Source organism: Hyperolius riggenbachi, chromosome 7 (genome assembly GCF_040937935.1).
Source record: "Hyperolius riggenbachi isolate aHypRig1 chromosome 7, aHypRig1.pri, whole genome shotgun sequence".
Classification (NCBI taxonomy): Eukaryota; Metazoa; Chordata; class Amphibia; order Anura; family Hyperoliidae; genus Hyperolius; species Hyperolius riggenbachi.
In genome coordinates this window covers 291,483,978-291,500,998 of record NC_090652.1, presented here as the reverse complement: position 1 = coordinate 291,500,998, position 17,021 = coordinate 291,483,978, and the positions used below count along the sequence as shown (strand labels likewise).

The window sequence follows — 17,021 nt, the reverse complement described above, 5'->3', positions numbered from 1 at the left end:
CGAATGGCATTTATATTGTTATATATCCATCATAACTAAAGTTGATCTTGCTTGTTTTAATTTAACGAGCTGTCGGTCAATTAATCAGCGGTGTTCAAATGAGATTAGTCCCACGCAAAGTTCCGCTAATTCAGTTATTCTATTACCAGGAAACCGAAAAAAAAAATAGCATTTGATCAAATTAGAAAAAGCACAACTGTAATCATAACTGTTACTCTAGGCCACTCAATAGAGGTGAACCAGCATCGCTCATAGCCTCAATAGGGTGTAAATACCCAACACAGGTCACGTGAGCCCCTATGCAACTGGCAATGATGGTCAGAGAGATACTAATGATTACAGTTTGCATGAAAATTTGCTCCAAATTCCATGAAGCATGAGATCGGGCCAATCAAATACTCTTCCTGACAATGTCAACTAGCCCTATCTCATTAACAGGGGTGCTGCTAAGGTATTTGTGCCCCCCCCCCCCCCCTTACAAAAAAATAGGTGTGCTCCCGCTCCCCCCAATGAAGGGAATGGTGCGTGCCTATGACATAAGTCCTACTCAGTACTAGCAAGACATACCTAATAAAGGGACTAGTGAAATACAGGTAGTCCCTAGTTAACAAATGAGATAGGTACTGTATGTTTGTTCTTAACCTGAATCCATTGTTAAGTTGAAACACTGTCTCCTCTGTGCCTATTTTGTCCCCCTCTCAGAGGCGTAGCTATAGGTGGGCAAGGTGGAACACATGTCCCCGGGCGCAGCACTGTAAGGGGGTGCAGAGCATGGCCACCGCACCCCCAAGTGAATGAGAGGCAACTCGCTGGCTGCCTGAAGTGCCCCGGCTTCTCTCCCTCACTCTGCAGAGGAGTGCAGAAATGTTAACAGCAGCAGAACAAGGGGGGCACATCTTGCTATCTAAAGGGGGGCACATTTGGCTATCTAAACAGGGGGAAGGGGGCACATCTGGCTATCTAAACAGCATTTGTACAATTGGCTCCACCCATGACCACACCCACATTCTGACGCGTGGCCATGCCCAATTTTCCAAAGTGGGGAGCAAACACTGTCTTTGTCCCCGGGCACTGAAAAGCCTAGCTACGCCTCTGTCCCCTCTGTCTCCCGGGGACACATAGCCCTGATCAAGGCCGAATCTCACTGCTCTCCTGCTGGCCACCTAGCTCTGGTCACTATGGTTACTTCTGGCACCTCTGACATCATGAGAGGTGCCGGCTGAAAGTAACCATGGTGAAAGGATGCAAAACCGGCGGCAGGAGAGTGGCGAGATTTGGCGCTGAATCGGGGTATATGAGTTACAGCAGAAGGGGCAGGCTGTCACAGAGCACAGAACTGCCCACCAGGGATGGCAAGGCCCCCTTTAAAGTGAGGCCCCAAGCAAGGCTTGCCTTGCTTGTATCCTGGCGGCACCCTGTATCGTCTCCCGGCAACAGTCACTGACATCACGGGTCATGTGACAGGGCTGAAACAGTCTAACAACCAACAGTCACATTGAAGTTGTAACTGTCATCAAAAATATCTCATCACAAGAAGCTGACAAGGAAACAAATACTAGTCCAATGATAGGATTTGTATATTGCAGCTGCCAGACAACATAATGGCGCAGATTCAATGCAGCCGCCTACACTAATATTGTAGAAGCGACACTCAAGTATAGGCCAAGAATTATTTGTGTACAGTCAGGAACGTACCGTAACTGAAAATCATGAGGGGCCTCAGGAAAATGTGCAGGGGGTGTCCCTACATTTACCCCTCCCCCTTCCTTTATGGTGACCCCCAGGCCAATGCGCCCATCTGCTGTGGCAACCATGACATACTCCCCAAAAGAATGAAACCTCCATGACTCCCCCATCACACTTAAAGGGGCCCTGTAGTGACCTACAGTAGAATATAGTAACTTATTCAGGATACTCATTTATATGGTAATTTTCCTGGTTTTTCCATCAGAAACCCTTCCTATAGCTCCATATTGCTGTATACTGGTATGTAGCCCTGCACGCCCAATGCAGATTAACCTAGGCTGTTTTGCTATGTGGATTTCTCCTCCCGGGGAATTCTGGGAGAGCAGGTATTACTTTCACTGGCATCGGAATTCTAAGTAAACAAACGTTCTGCAGAGCTGCACCTGGCAGGACTAAAGATCTTGCCGCCACCTGTGATAACTTTCAGAATGTAAATCAGGACGAGGAAAGATTTTACAACGGGTTAACACTGACTAAATGATTTATAACTTAATATTGAAAAAAAAAAGTAATTTTAACTACTACGTTATTTTTGCTACAGTTCCTCTTTAAGTGTGGACACCATGTCACCCCGATATAGCCATCAGCCCCCACATAGTGCCAGACTCCGCCCATTAGTGCAGTAACACCCTTTAATAGCCATGTCACCCCAATATAGACATTACCCTCCACTGCGCCCCTTCCCTCATATAGTGCCAGACTTCCCCCAGTGACCCAAACTGCTCCCCTGTAGTTACGCCCCTGCATATAAGCTGTCCATAGACTTAGCATGTAAGCTATCTGTACATCTAAAGAAAGTCAAACTGCATATGACTGCATTGCTGACCATTTTAAGAAACACAATATATATGTAAAAATAAGGTGTAAACTGGAATACATAACAGAAGCCATAAGGTGTTTTGACTAATCAATTCATTTGATATCCAACTCCGCCCCTACAAGTCCAACCTATGGCAGCACTCAGGGCCGGATTTCTGTAAAGGCCACCAAGGCCTGGGTTTGGGCGGCATGTGGCCAAGGGGCGGCTGGACATGGAAGAGTGATAGCTGCATGAGGCTACAAAAGGAATACAGAGGTTGCAAAAAAAGGAGCAACATATGGAAATAGCGAGCTGCTGTCCAAGGGATCTGTATATGATTGAAGGGGGCTGCTGTACAAGAAAGTTAGACATGGAAGAGAGGGCTTCACATAGAATAAGAGTAAGAAGGGTGCTGCCTGCTGCACATGGAAGGGGAGCTGCAAGAACGTTGTCCTAGGAGTGGAAAAAGTATAAATCCAGCATTGGCAGCACTTCCTGGTTGTGTACATTAGACCACTCCCCCAGCATGACCCCTCCCCCAGCATGACCATCTCTAGACAGGGGACTGCGTAATGACTGTTATTCTGTTTCATCAGATTCAGATGTGCTTTAATTTAAATTTCAAGCTTATAATTCAATTGAAGAAGAATGGTAAGCCCCGCCCCCAGCAATCATCTTCCAGGGACAAGAAGACTGCATCGGAATAATCTTTCTGTCCCTAAACTGAGGCCACCCCCAGGCTTGCTATGTGTGGGCCTCTCTGTCTTTTGTGTGCTGTCGGCTACTGCGCATGTCTTATCACAGGTAGAAAAGCACAGTGGATACATTGTAACTGTCATCACAGGGCGTATTATAGAGCTGATACATTGTAACTGTCATTCCAGGTCACAAAACCAAGTGGATACATTGTAACTGTCGTCACAGGTCATATCATACAGCTGATACATTGTAACTCTTATTATAATAGGACTGATACAGCATTGCTCTTATTGTAGATTAGGGAATAGAGATTATACAGAGTATACCTGCAACAATAACAAGTCATGTATTGTACCTATATATTGGTAATCCGGCTAATATGTTGTCAATATGTCATATTATAGAGAAGTTTGTAAAGGTGTCCATTAACGTCCGATTTGTAGAGAATGATCAAGATCATTCAGATGAAAAGAAAAGATTGCATTTAATAGATCCACAGCTTTGGCAAATCCAATTTGTAATCCTATCTAAACCAGTTGCAATCGTCTCTAAGGTAAAAAAAAAACAAAAAAAAACCTGCCATTTCCTTAAAGGAAACTGTGAGTAAAATTATTTAAAATAAACACATGACGTAGCTTCAAATATTTATTACATACTAACCTCACCGTCAGTTCCCCTCAGAAGCTCACCAGTTTCTTCTTACAGTGATCCCTTCCAGTTCTGACAAGATTTTGCCAGAACTGAAATATACCAGTTGCTGTCAGTTATACTGTATATCAGCAGCTGTCAGTTACAACTGAATGTGCAAGGTAATGTCCATGTTTCCTTATGGCTCAAGTGGTTGATATTACAGTTTAACAGAGTGCCGACCAGGAAGCTGTTATGCGGTAATGGTCATTTTTAAATTGGAGGAAGTAGAATTCCATTGATCACAGTGGACAAATGGGATGCAGGAGAGGAGAAAGGTATGCCCTGTGTATGGTTATTTTGACTTTTTATTTTCAGTACAGATTCTCTTTAAGGAAGCAATTGCTCTTGTTAAGGATCGATTGGGTCCACCAGATTCTTTGCTCTCATACAATACGATCTGAGTAACCTGATCGAAAATATGAACATTGACTAAAATTGTCAATCGGACAATCGGAATTCAGATGAGACCTGTCGGAAATAATCGATTGGACCATCAATCTGACGGAAAATTGCATTGTGTGTAGCAGGCATATTATTTTAAAAATCTGACCAATGAATCTCCCATGTGTTAAACTATAAAAAAAAATGGTTGAAAACTGAAAAAATTGCTTGGATCTATAAATCAAAAAAGTCACACTTAATCCTTTATTTTCATAAAAAATGATCATGAAGAATTAGCCACTTCCGATCGACTGATAGCGATAAGAATGAGAAATTTGACCAGATTTCTCGCTTGTATAAACAAAAAAACCTTTTTTTTTTTTGTACAACCGATAGTTTTTATCTACTTGTTGTAAAAATCTTTTTAATGTATTGTGTGAGTGATCAAAGGTTATAGATCAGAGCTGATGCTTTGTAATGTCCCTCATAGGACGTATTACAGCTATGATAGACTGTAATGTCACCCAGAGTCATATTACAGGTCTTATATATACTGTAATCACCATCGCAGGTCATACTATAGTGCTAGTACACTGTCATTGTCCTCACAGGTCATATTACAGCTCTAATACACTGTGATGGTCACTAATGATCATATTACAGGTCTTATATATGCTGTAATCATCATCACATGTCATACTGTAGTGCTAGTACACTGTCATTGTTATCCAAGGTCATATTACAGCTATGATAGACTGTAATGTCACCCAGAGTTATATTACAGGTCTTATATATACTGTAATCACCATCGCAGGTCATACTATAGTGCTAGTACACTGTCATTGTCCTCACAGGTCATAATACAGCTCTAATACACTGTGATGGTCACTAATGATCATATTACAGGTCTTATATATGCTGTAATCATCGTCTCAGGTCATACTATAGTGCTAGTACACTGTTATTGTCCTCACAGGTCATATTACAGCTCTGATAGACTGTAATGTCACCCAGAGTCATATTACAGGGCTTATATATACTGTAATCATCATCACAGGTCATACTATAGTACTAGTACACTGTCATTGTTATCTAAGGTCATATTACAGCTCTGATAGACTGTAATGTCACCCAGAGTCATATTACATGACTTATATGTACTGTAATCATCATCACAGGTCCTACTATGGTGCTAGTACACTGTCATTGTCCTCACAGGTCATAATACAGCTCTAATACACTGTGATGGTCACTATGGGTCATATTACAGGACTTATATATACTGTAATCATCATCACAGGTCATACTATAGGGCTAGTACACTGTTATTGTCCTCACAGGTCATATCACAGCTCTGATACACTGTAATGGTCACCCAGGGCCATATTATAGGACTGACATACTCGAATTGCCATTACTGGTCATATTATAGTGCTAGTACCAGTGGCGTAGCAATAGGGGGTGCAGAGGTAGCGACCGCATCGGGGCCCTTGGGCCAGAGGGGCCCTGCCTCAACCACAGTGTTCACTCTTTATTGGTCCTGTGCTGATAATATTCACTTCTATAGATGCTTTTAATAGTAGTAATCATTAACACACTGTTCCCCAATCCCCACCCCCTTCTTGCACCTCTGACACTGTGGTTGTCCTTAATTGGTTTTGGTGCGCCGTATCAACTGTTATGTATATAGTGCTTGGAGGCCCCATGTAAAACTTGCACCGCTGCCCACAGCTTCTTAGCTACGCCTCTGGCTAGTACATATTTATTGTTATCACAGTTCATAATATAGGAATGATATGCTGTAACTTGTCACCCAGGGTCATATTATAGGACTGTTATGCTCTCATTGTCATCACTGGTCATAATATAGGGCTGTTACTCTGTAACGGCCATTACAGGCCATATTATAGGATTGATACACTGTCCCTGTGAGCGCTGGTCATAATACAGCACATGTCAGTCACAGGACACACATCACAAGTCATAGTACAGGAGGAGGACTCATATACAACGTAATTGTTCTTCTCCCAGTAATATTGCAGACATCAGTCAGTATAACTGTCCTCACAGGTCATAATCCTGAACTGATACACTGCCATTGTAACCACAAGTCATACTGTCTCATGCATCACAAGTCATGGTATAGAAATAATGCACTGTAACTGCCATTTATAGGTGACAATAAAGGACTGACTGATAGTCTGCTATATCACACACTTCAATATGGAACTGATAAGGTCATTTCACAGAGGTGATACAATGTAACTGTCCCCACAGGTGACCATATAGAGCTAAGGCAATGCAACTATCATCATAGATCATATCACACCCAGTGATACATTGTACTTATCACTAAAGGTCAGATAATAGAGTTATCAGTGCAATTGTCACCTCCAGTTATTATAGGGGACTGAAACACTGTGATTCTACCCGAGCATATCATAATACTGATATAATGTAACCGTTATCACGTCATATTATAGGATGGATAAACCGTAACTGTCACCACAGCGCATATTATACAGCAGATACAATGTGACTGTCACTACAGGTCGGATTATAGAGCAGATACAAGATAACTGTCACTACAGCGCAAATTATAGAGCAGATACAATGTGACTGTCACTACAGGTCAAATTATAGAGCAGATACAAGATAACTGTCACCACAGCACATATTATAGAGCAGATACAATCAGGGCCGGCGCTACCATAGAGGCAAAGGGGGCAATTGCCCCAGGGCCCCAGAGCTTTTAGGGGCCCCCAGTGGCTACAAGAGGAAAACATTTTTTTTTTTTTCAAAAAGACCTTATAGTTTTTGAGGAAATCGATTTTAAAGTTTCAAAGGAAAAAAAATACACATGTAAAAACCCGCCGACTTTAACGGTTAATAGAAAATCCACCTTAAATGCTAGAGACCCTAAATTTGCAGGATATGTTAAGGAGATCATTGGGAATAAGAGGAAAAACATTTTTTCAAAAAGACCTTATAGTTTTTGAGAAAATCGATTTTAAAGTTTCGAAGGAAAAAAGTATACTTTTAAATGCGGTAAATGTCACTTTTAGTAGCAAACCTAACGGTAGTGTAATTTTACATGTATCAAAAGAAAGAGCAATGCATTTCCTGACTGAGTTTCCAGGGGGTCCATACGCAGCTGCAGCGCTTTGGCCAGGGATCGCTATACAGCCGCAACATGGCTGTATGAAGATCTCTGGCATTTTTTCCTATTTTCCCAAAACATTTTTTATGTTTAGAGTGTGGTAATTTTTTTTTTTTTAAATTATGTGGGGTCCCCCCTCCTGAAACTTTTTAACCCCTTGTCCCCCATGCAGGCTGGGGTAGCCAGAATGTTGAGCTCCGACCGAATAAGGGCTTCACACCCTGACTATACCAGCTGCAAAAAAGGTCCCTTAATGCCAATTTTTGTTCCAGGGTATCTGTTGGGGGGGCCCCCCAGGTTTATTTTGCCCTGGGGCCCCATTGTTGCTTAAACCGGCCCTGGATACAATGTGACTGTGACTACAGGTCGGATTATAGAGCAGATACAAGATAACTGTCTCTACAGCGCAAATTATAGAGCAGATACAATGTGACTGTCACTACAGGTCAGATTATAGAGCAGATACAAGATAACTGTCACTACAGGTCAGATTACAGAGCAGATACAAGATAACTGTCATCACAGGTCAGATTATAGAGCAGATACAATATAACTGTCACCACAGGTCAGATTATAGAGCAGATACAATATAACAGTCACTACAGGTCAGATTATAGAGCAGATACAATATAACTGTCACCACAGGTCAGATTATAGAGCAGATTCAATATAACAGTCACTACAGGTCAGATTATAGAGCTGATACAATATAACTGTCACCACAGGTCATATTATAGAGAAGATACAATATAACTGTCACCACAGGTCAGATTATAGAGCAGATACTATATAACTGTCACCACAAATCAGATTATAGAGCAGATACAATATAACAGTCACCACAGGTCAGTTTATAGAGCAGATACAATATAACTGTTACCACAGGTCAGATTATAGAGCAGATACAATATAACCGTCACCATAAATCAGATTATAGAGCAGATGTAATATAACTGTCACCACTGGTCAGATTATAGAGCAGATACAATATAACTGTTACCACAGGTCAGATTATAGAGCAGATACAATATAACCGTCACCATAAATCAGATTATAGAGCAGATGCAGTATAACAGTCACCATGGGTCAGATTATAGATCAGATACAAGATAACAGTCACCACAGGTCAGAATATAGAGCAGATGTAATATAATTGTCACCACTGGTCAGATTATAGAGCAGATACAATATAACTGTCATCATAGGTCAGATTATAGAGGAGATACAGTATTACTGTCGCCACAGGTCAGATTAAAGAACAGAAACAAAATAAAACTGTCACCAATGGTCAGATTATACAGCAGATACTATATAACAGTTACCACAGGTCAGATTATAGAGCAGATACTATATAATAGTCAGGTCAGATTATAGAGCAGATACAAGATAACTGTCACTACAGGTCAGATTATAGGCCAGACACAATATTACTGTCACCATGGGTCAGATTATAGAGCAGATACAATATAACTGTCAGCACAGGTCAGATTATAGAGCAGATACAATATAACTGTCACCACAAGTAACATTTTAGAGCAGATACAATATAACATTTACCACAGGTCAGGTTATAGAACTGTCACAATGGGTCAAGTGAACTGATCAGATACGATGTACCTATAGGGATCACATTTCCCAGCGTCCCAGAAACAAATGTCCCTGGCTAGCACGTATCTCCACAGCTCAGCCCCCCAAACTTCTCAGAGGGGTCCCCGAAATGACTGAGGATAAATTAGGGGACTCACCCACCTCTGTTCTCCACCAGATCACTGAACTGGCCGCTCTCACTCATCTTCATCTGCTGCTCCAGCTGGATGGGGGTCTCCAAGCTCCTGCTGGGGGGCTGCCCGTTACAGGACGGCTGCATGAAGCTGTGGTCCGGCGGGGTGCAGAGCTCGGTGTCCAGGGGCTCCATGCTGAGGCTGGCCGAGGAATGTGGCACCTGGGTGAGAGGTACGAGCTCCGTGCGCTGGATGCTGCTGCAGCTGCTGGAGGACTAGGACCAGCCCAGAGCTGTCAGTGCAGTCTCATGACAGCCAGAGAGAGAGAAGAGAGAGCAGAGAGAGAGAGTAGAGAGAGAGAGAGAGAGAGTGAGGAGAGAGGGCTGCAGCCAGAGAGGGGGGGGGGTGGGGGGGTTAGAGAGAGAGAGAAGAGAGATGCAGTCAGAGCAAGAGATCAGAGAGAAAGAGAGGGGTGGGGAGAGAGAGAGAGAGAGAGCAGAGAGACAACTGCAGAGAGAGCTCAGAAAGAGACAGCAGGACATATGAACAACACTCCCTGCCTTTCCGGAGCCACTCAGCGCAGGCTGCACCTCTAGAACCACTCAGAAGAGCAGGAGGACCAGAATCAGGCAGTATGGCAGTAGAAGAGGCAGGGGACTAGCATCACTCAGCAGAGCAAGTGGACCAGTATCACTCAGCAAAGTAGAAGAGGCAAGAGGACCAGCATCACTCTGCAGAGCAAAAGGAGAGGCGGGAGGACCAACATCACTCAGCAGAGCAGGAGGAAAGGCTGGGGACAAGTATCACTCAGCATAGCAGGAGAAGAGGCAGGGGACTAGCATCACTCAGCAGAGCAATAGGACCAGCATCACTCAGCAAAGTTGGAGAGGCAAGAGGACCAACATCACTCTGCAGAGCAAAAGGAGAGGCAGGAGGACCAATATCACTCAGAAGAGCAGGGGGAGAAGCTGGGGACCAGTATCACTCATCAGAGCAGGAAGACCAGTATCACTCAGGAGACTAAAATGAGGGACAAGGGGACCAGCATAACACAGCAGAGCTAGAGGAGAAGCAGAAGCATGTACACTCAGCAGGAGGAGAGGCAGAAATACCAGCAATATTCAGCAGAGCAGGGAGAGAAGCAGAAGAAGCAGCATCACTCAGCAGAGCAGAAGGAGATGGCTGGAGGACCAGCATCACTCAGCAGAGCAGGAGGAGAGGCAGGAGGACCAGCATTACTCAGCAGAGCAGGAGGAGGGGCAGGAGGACCAGGATCACTCAGCAGAGCAGGAGGAGAGGCAGGAGGACCAGGATCACTCAACATCACTCAGCAGAGCAGGAGGAGGGACAGGAGGACCAGCATCACTCAGCAGAGCAGGAGGACCAGGATCACTCAGCAGAGCAGATGGAGAGGCAAGAGGACCAGCATCACTCAGCAGAGCAGGATGAGAGGCAGGAGGACCAGCATCACACAGCAGAGTAGAAGGTGAGGCAGGAGGACCAGCATCACTCAGCATAGCAGGAGAGGCAGGGGGAACAGGATCACTCTGCAGAGCAGAAGGAGAGTCAAGAGAACCAGCATCACTCAGCAGAGCAGGGGGAGAGGCAGGAGGGCCAGTATAACTGAGCAGATCAGGAGAAGAAACAGGAGGACCAGCATCATTCAGCAGAGCAGGAGAATAAGCAGGAGGACCATCATCACTCAGCAGAGCAGGAGAAGAAGCTGGAGGACCAGCATCACTCAGCAGAGCAGGAGGACCAGCATTACTCAGCAGAGCAGGAGGAGGGGCAGGAGGACCAGGATCACTCAGCAAAGCAGGAGGAGGGGCAGGAGGACCAGGATCACTCAGCATCACTCAGCAGAGCAGGAGGAGGGACAGGAGGACCAGGATCACTCAGCAGAGCAGGAGGAGAGGCAGGAGGACCAGCATCACTCAGCAGAGCAAGTGGACCAGTATCACTCAGCAAAGTAGAAGAGGCAAGAGGACCAGCATCACTCTGCAGAGCAAAAGGAGAGGCGGGAGGACCAACATCACTCAGCAGAGCAGGAGGAAAGGCTGGGGACAAGTATCACTCAGCATAGCAGGAGAAGAGGCAGGGGACTAGCATCACTCAGCAGAGCAATAGGACCAGCATCACTCAGCAAAGTTGGAGAGGCAAGAGGACCAACATCACTCTGCAGAGCAAAAGGAGAGGCAGAAGGACCAATATCACTCAGAAGAGCAGGGGGAGAAGCTGGGGACCAGTATCACTCATCAGAGCAGGAAGACCAGTATCACTCAGGAGACTAAAATGAGGGACAAGAGGACCAGCATAACACAGCAGAGCTAGAGGAGAAGCAGAAGCATGTACACTCAGCAGGAGGAGAGGCAGAAATACCAGCAATATTCAGCAGAGCAGGAAGAGAAGCAGAAGAAGCAGCATCACTCAGCAGAGCAGAAGGAGATGGCTGGAGGACCAGCATCACTCAGCAGAGCAGGAGGAGAGGCAGGAGGACCAGCATTACTCAGCAGAGCAGGAGGAGGGGCAGGAGGACCAGGATCACTCAGCAGAGCAGGAGGAGAGGCAGGAGGACCAGGATCACTCAGCATCACTCAGCAGAGCAGGAGGAGGGACAGGAGGACCAGCATCACTCAGCAGAGCAGGAGGACCAGGATCACTTAGCAGAGCAGATGGAGAGGCAAGAGGACCAGCATCACTCAGCAGAGCAGGATGAGAGGCAGGAGGACCAGCATCACTCAGCAGAGTAGAAGGTGAGGCAGGAGGACCAGCATCACTCAGCATAGCAGGAGAGGCAGGAGGATCAGGATCACTCTGCAGAGCAGAAGGAGAGTCAAGAGGACCAACATCACTCAGCAGAGCAAGGGGAGAGGCAGGAGGACCAGTATAACTGAGCAGATCAGGAGAAGAAACAGGAGGACCAGCATCACTCAGCAGAGCAGGAAAAGAAACAGGAGGACCATCATCACTCAGCAGAGCAGGAGAAGAAGCAGGAGGACCAGCATCACTCAGCAGAGTAGAAGGTGAGGCAGGGGGACCAGTATAACTCAGCAGATCAGGAGAAGAAACAGGAGGACTAGCATTACTTAGCAGAGGAGGAGAGGCAGAAGGACCAGGATCACTCAGCAGAGCAGGAGGAGGGACAGGAGGACCAGGATCACTCATCAGAGCAGGAGGTGGGACAGGAGGACCAGGATCACTCAGCAGAGCAGGAGGAGAGGGCAGGAGGACCAGCATCACTCAGCAGAGCAGGAGGGGGGCAGGAGGACCAGGATCACTCAGCAGAGCAGGAGGAGAGGCAGGAGGACCAGCATCACTCAGCAGAGCAGGAGGACCAGGATCACTCAGCAGAGCAGATGGAGAGGCAAGAGGACCAGCATCACTCAGCAGAGAAGGATGAGAGGCAGGAGGACCAGCATCACTCAGCAAAGTAGAAGGTGAGGCAGGAGGACCAGCATCACTCAGCATAGCAGGAGAGGCAGGAGGATCAGGATCACTCTGCAGAGCAGAAGGAGAGTCGAGAGGACCAGCATTACTCAGCCGAGCAGGAGGAGAGGCAGGAGGACCAGCATCACTCAGCAGAGCAGGAGAAGAAGCAGGAGGACCAGCATCACTCAGCAGAGCAGGAGGAGAGGCAAGACGACCAGCATGACTCAGCAGGGCAGGAGGAGAGGCAGGAGGACCAGCATCACTCAGCAGAGCAGGAAGAGAGGCAGGAGGACCAGCATCACTCGCAGAGCAGGAGGAGAGGCAGGAGGACCAGCACCATTCAGCAGATCAGGAGGATAGGCAAGCAGATCAGCATCACTCAGCAGAGTAGAAGGTGAGGCAGGAGGACCAGTATAACTCAGCAGATCAGGAGAAGAAACAGGAGGACCAGCATCACTCAGCAGAGCAGGAGAATAAGCAGGAGGACCATCATCACTCAGCAGAGCAGGAGAAGAAGCAGGAGGACCAGCATCACTTAGCAGAGTAGAAGGTGAGGCAGGGGGACCAGTATAACTCAGCAGATCAGGAGAAGAAACAGGAGGACCAGCATCACTTAGCAGAGGAGGAGAGGCAGAAGGACCAGCATCACTCAGCAGAGCAGGAAGAGAGGCAGGAGAACCAGGATCACTCAGCAGAGCAGGAGAAGAATCAGGAGGACCAGCATCACTTAGCAGAGCAGGAGTAGAGGCAGGAGGACCAGTATCACTCAGCAGAACCGGAGAACCAGCATCACTGAGCAGGAGGTGACGCAGGGGGACCAGCGTCACTCAGCAGGAGGAGAGGTGCGAGGACTAGCATCACTGAGCAGGAGGAGATGCAGGGGGACCAGCATAACTCAGCAGATCTGGAGAAGAAAAGCAGGAGGATCAGCATTAATCAGCATATCAGGAGTAGAGGCAGGAGGACCAGTATCACTCAGCAGAACAGGAGAACCCGCATCACTGAGCAGGACGAGATGCAAGGGGACCAGCATAACTCAGCAGATCTGAAGAAGAAAGGCAGGAGGATCAGCATTACTCAGCAGAACAGGAGTACCAGCATCACTCAGCAGAGCAGTAGGTGTCTCCATCCACTAGGGGGTCCCACACAGCCTCCCTCGGCATCCTCCACTATCCAGCATCCAGCAGAAAAGACTGGTCTCAGGGCCTCTGTCTCCCCAGCTCTGAGCTGGTTGTAGGATCATTATAGGAAGGCAGATGTGGTCTGTGCTGCCAAATGTCTCTTAAGGGAATGCCCTCAGTAACACAGGCAGCTGGTGTACATGCTCCATAATTGCTGAGATAACCCCCTCCCCCTCTTCTGTGTTAGGGAACTTATTCCATTTGAAACTTATTCCATTTTACATGTCCAGCATATGCATGCTATATGTATGTTGCCAGTGCAAGAGCTAAGTGTTTGGTACTGTTGCTTAGCAGTTCAGGGTTCAGATTCCACCAGAAACATTGTCTGAATGAAGTCCAAGACCAAGTATGTATGCTGCTACTGTGTTTGCATTACTCTACACAGTGCAGTCCCTATCTGTGCCAACAGTGACAGTGTAGCCCCAATCTCTGCCAGCAATCACAGTGCAGCATCAATCTCTGCCACCAATCACAGTGCAGCACCAATCTCTGCCAGCAGTTACAGTGCAGTCCCTACCTCTGCTAACAGTGACAATGTAGCCCTAATCTCTGCCAGCAATCACAGTGCAGCCCCAATATCTACCAGCAGTCACAGTGCAGCACCAATCTCTGCCAGCAGTCACAGTACAGTTCCAATCTCTGCCAGCAGTCACAGTGCAGCACCAATCTCTGCCAGCACCCACAGTGCAGCACCAATCTCTGCCAGCAGTCACAGTGCAGCACCAATCTCTACCAGCAGTCACAGTACAGCTCCAATCTCTGCCAGCAGTCACTCAGCCCCAATCTCTGTCATCAGTCACAGTGCAGCACCAATCTCTGCCAGCAGTCACAGTGCAGCACCAATCTCTACCAGCAGTCACAGTACAGCCCCCATCTCTGCCAGCAGTCACAGTGCAGTCCCTGTCTCTGCCAACTGTGACAGTGTAGCCCCAATATCTGCCAGCAGTCACCGTGCTGCTCCAATCTCTGCCAGTCATCACAGTGCAGCACCAATCTCTGCCAGCAGTTACAGTGCAGTCCCTATCTCTGCTAACAGTGACAGTGTAGCCCCAATCTCGGCCAGAAATTACAGTGCAGCACAAATCTCTGCCAGCAGTCACAGTGCAGCCCCAATATCTACCAGCAGTCACAGTGCAGCACCAATCTCTGCCAGCAGTCACAGTGCAGCACCAATCTCTGCCAGCAGTCACAGTGCATCACCAATCTCTGCCAGCAGTCACAGTACAGCTCCAATCTCTGCCAGCAGTCACTCAGCCCCAAGCTCTGTCATCAGTCACAGTGCAGCTCCAATCTCTGCCAGCAGTCACAGTACAGCATCTATCCCTGCCAGCAGTCATAGTGCAGCACCAATCTCTGCCAGCAATCACAGTACAGCCCCCATCTCTGCCAGCAGTCACAGTGCAGTCTCTATCCCTGCCAGTACTACAGTGCAGCCCCAATCTCTGCCAGCAGTCACAGTGCAGCCCCAATATCTGCCAGCAGTCACAGTGCAGCCCCAATCTCTGTCTTCAGTCACAGTGCAGCCCCAATCTCTACCAGTAACCACAGTGCAGCACCAATCTCTACCAGCAGTCACAGTGCAGTACCTATCTCTGTGAGCAGTCACAGTGCAGCTCCAATCTCTGTCAGCAGTCAAAGTGCAGCCCCAATCTCTGTCATCAGTTACAGTGCAGCACCAATCTCTGCTAGCAGTCACAGTGCAGCCCCAATCTCTGCTAGCACTCACAATGCAGCCCCAATCTCTACCAGTAATCACAGTGCCGCACCAATCTCTGCCAGAAGTCACAGTGCAGCACCAATCTCTGCCAGAAGTCACAGTGCAGCACCAATCTCTGCCAGCAGCAATAGTGCAGCCCTGATTTCTGCCAGTCGTCGCAGTGCATCTCCCCATCTCAGCCTTTAATGCAATGTATATAGAAAAATTGTGGCTCTGCATATATAAAAGGGCTACACAAAAGTCTTGGGTCAATTGGGTTAACCAGGCCCCTGGGAAATCACCACCAGGCCCTAGGCTCCTTCCTTATTGCCTTGTGGATGATTTGGCTGTGAATAGATTGTGGTCCAGAATGCTGCATAGTGGACTGAGGTGGCTGATGGCGTGTCCATGACAGTGGCGATATTTACATATATTGTTGAAAATTCACTTTTTTTTTTTAAGTATATTGCAATACAAGTAGAATTAGAAGTCTGTTGATTTCTCAGCTTTGCTGTCTAACAATAACCTCACTACTGCAGAATGATCATAGCCAGTATTGAGATCCAGGCAGTACTCATCCTCCTGGATGTCCGCTAGGTGTCTGAAACCGAAACCTGGACAAAATATAATTTATGATCTTCCCCCCACAGACATCCCTGATTTTAGGCACCCATGGGTTCATAAAAATCAAAGAAAACGGGAAATCCGGCTTTTTCAGTCGAATGAAAAAAAAAAGCTTTCGATTTTTTCGGGAGATCCTATAGTTTTTATCGAATTTCTGTAAAATTGGATCATTTTATTATATCATGTGTGGCCACCTTAAGACTTTGGAGGGGGTCTTAAGAGTTAGGTGAGGGGGGAGGGGGGTCTTAAGGGATAGGTGTGTTGAGGGGGGGGCTTAAAGAGGCACTGAAGCGAAAAAAAATATATGATATAATGAATTGGTTGTGTACTATGAATAATTACTAGAAGATTAGCAGCAAAGAAAATATTCTCATATTTTTATTTAAGTATATAGTGTTTTTTCTAACATTGCTTCATTCTCTAATATGTGCAGATTACACAACACTCAGCATTCAAAATGATTCTTTCAGAGCAGTCTGTGAAATAATGAACTCTCCTCTGCCCGAGGAAAAGTAAATAGTTAACTAACAGTTGAGATAATAAAAGTCAGAAAACAGCTCTCTCCACGACTTTTGAAAGTCGTAGAGATAATATCTTTTTTGTATAGTGATAACAACTGGAGTTTCTTAACTCTTCCTGTACTGGAAACAATTAGACTGATGTATCTGATCTTAATGTTTTATTTCCTAGCTGTACTACGCATATAAATGATAATATCATAGGTTTTTTCTCTCTTCAGTGTCTCTTTAAGGGTTAGGCATGGGGGAATCTTAAAACGAACTGAGATGTTTCACTAGCACTTAGTCATACTTACCTGGGGCTTCCCTCGCTGCCTCTTCAGCCCCTCCGTTAAGCTGCTGTGACTGGTAATCCAGGTAGTCGTGGGTGCACTCTT

The 17,021-nt window shown here is 46.4% G+C and overlaps 3 protein-coding genes across 3 annotated transcripts in view; all 3 read right to left on the bottom strand.

The window, feature by feature from the left end:
- The window catches only part of TMEM163 (transmembrane protein 163), a 196,690-nt gene extending 187,034 nt beyond the window's left edge, over positions 1 to 9,656 (bottom strand). Inside the window, exon 1 of the mRNA XM_068247084.1 lies at positions 9,225 to 9,656. Within this exon, the coding sequence (XP_068103185.1) occupies positions 9,225 to 9,390 (166 nt within the window). The 5' untranslated portion in view covers positions 9,391 to 9,656. The remainder of the gene's footprint in view (positions 1 to 9,224) is intronic.
- Positions 9,657 to 10,509: 853 nt separating this feature from the next.
- On the bottom strand, positions 10,510 to 11,049 carry LOC137526176 (uncharacterized). The gene has a single exon (XM_068247396.1). It carries the CDS (start codon positions 11,047 to 11,049, stop codon positions 10,510 to 10,512), a length of 540 nt encoding a protein of 179 aa, XP_068103497.1.
- Positions 11,050 to 11,776: 727 nt separating this feature from the next.
- Positions 11,777 to 12,433, bottom strand: LOC137526175 (uncharacterized). Its single transcript, XM_068247395.1, has one exon. The coding sequence runs from the start codon at positions 12,431 to 12,433 to the stop codon at positions 11,777 to 11,779; it is 657 nt and encodes a 218-aa protein (XP_068103496.1).
- Between the last annotated feature and the right edge of the window lie 4,588 nt (positions 12,434 to 17,021).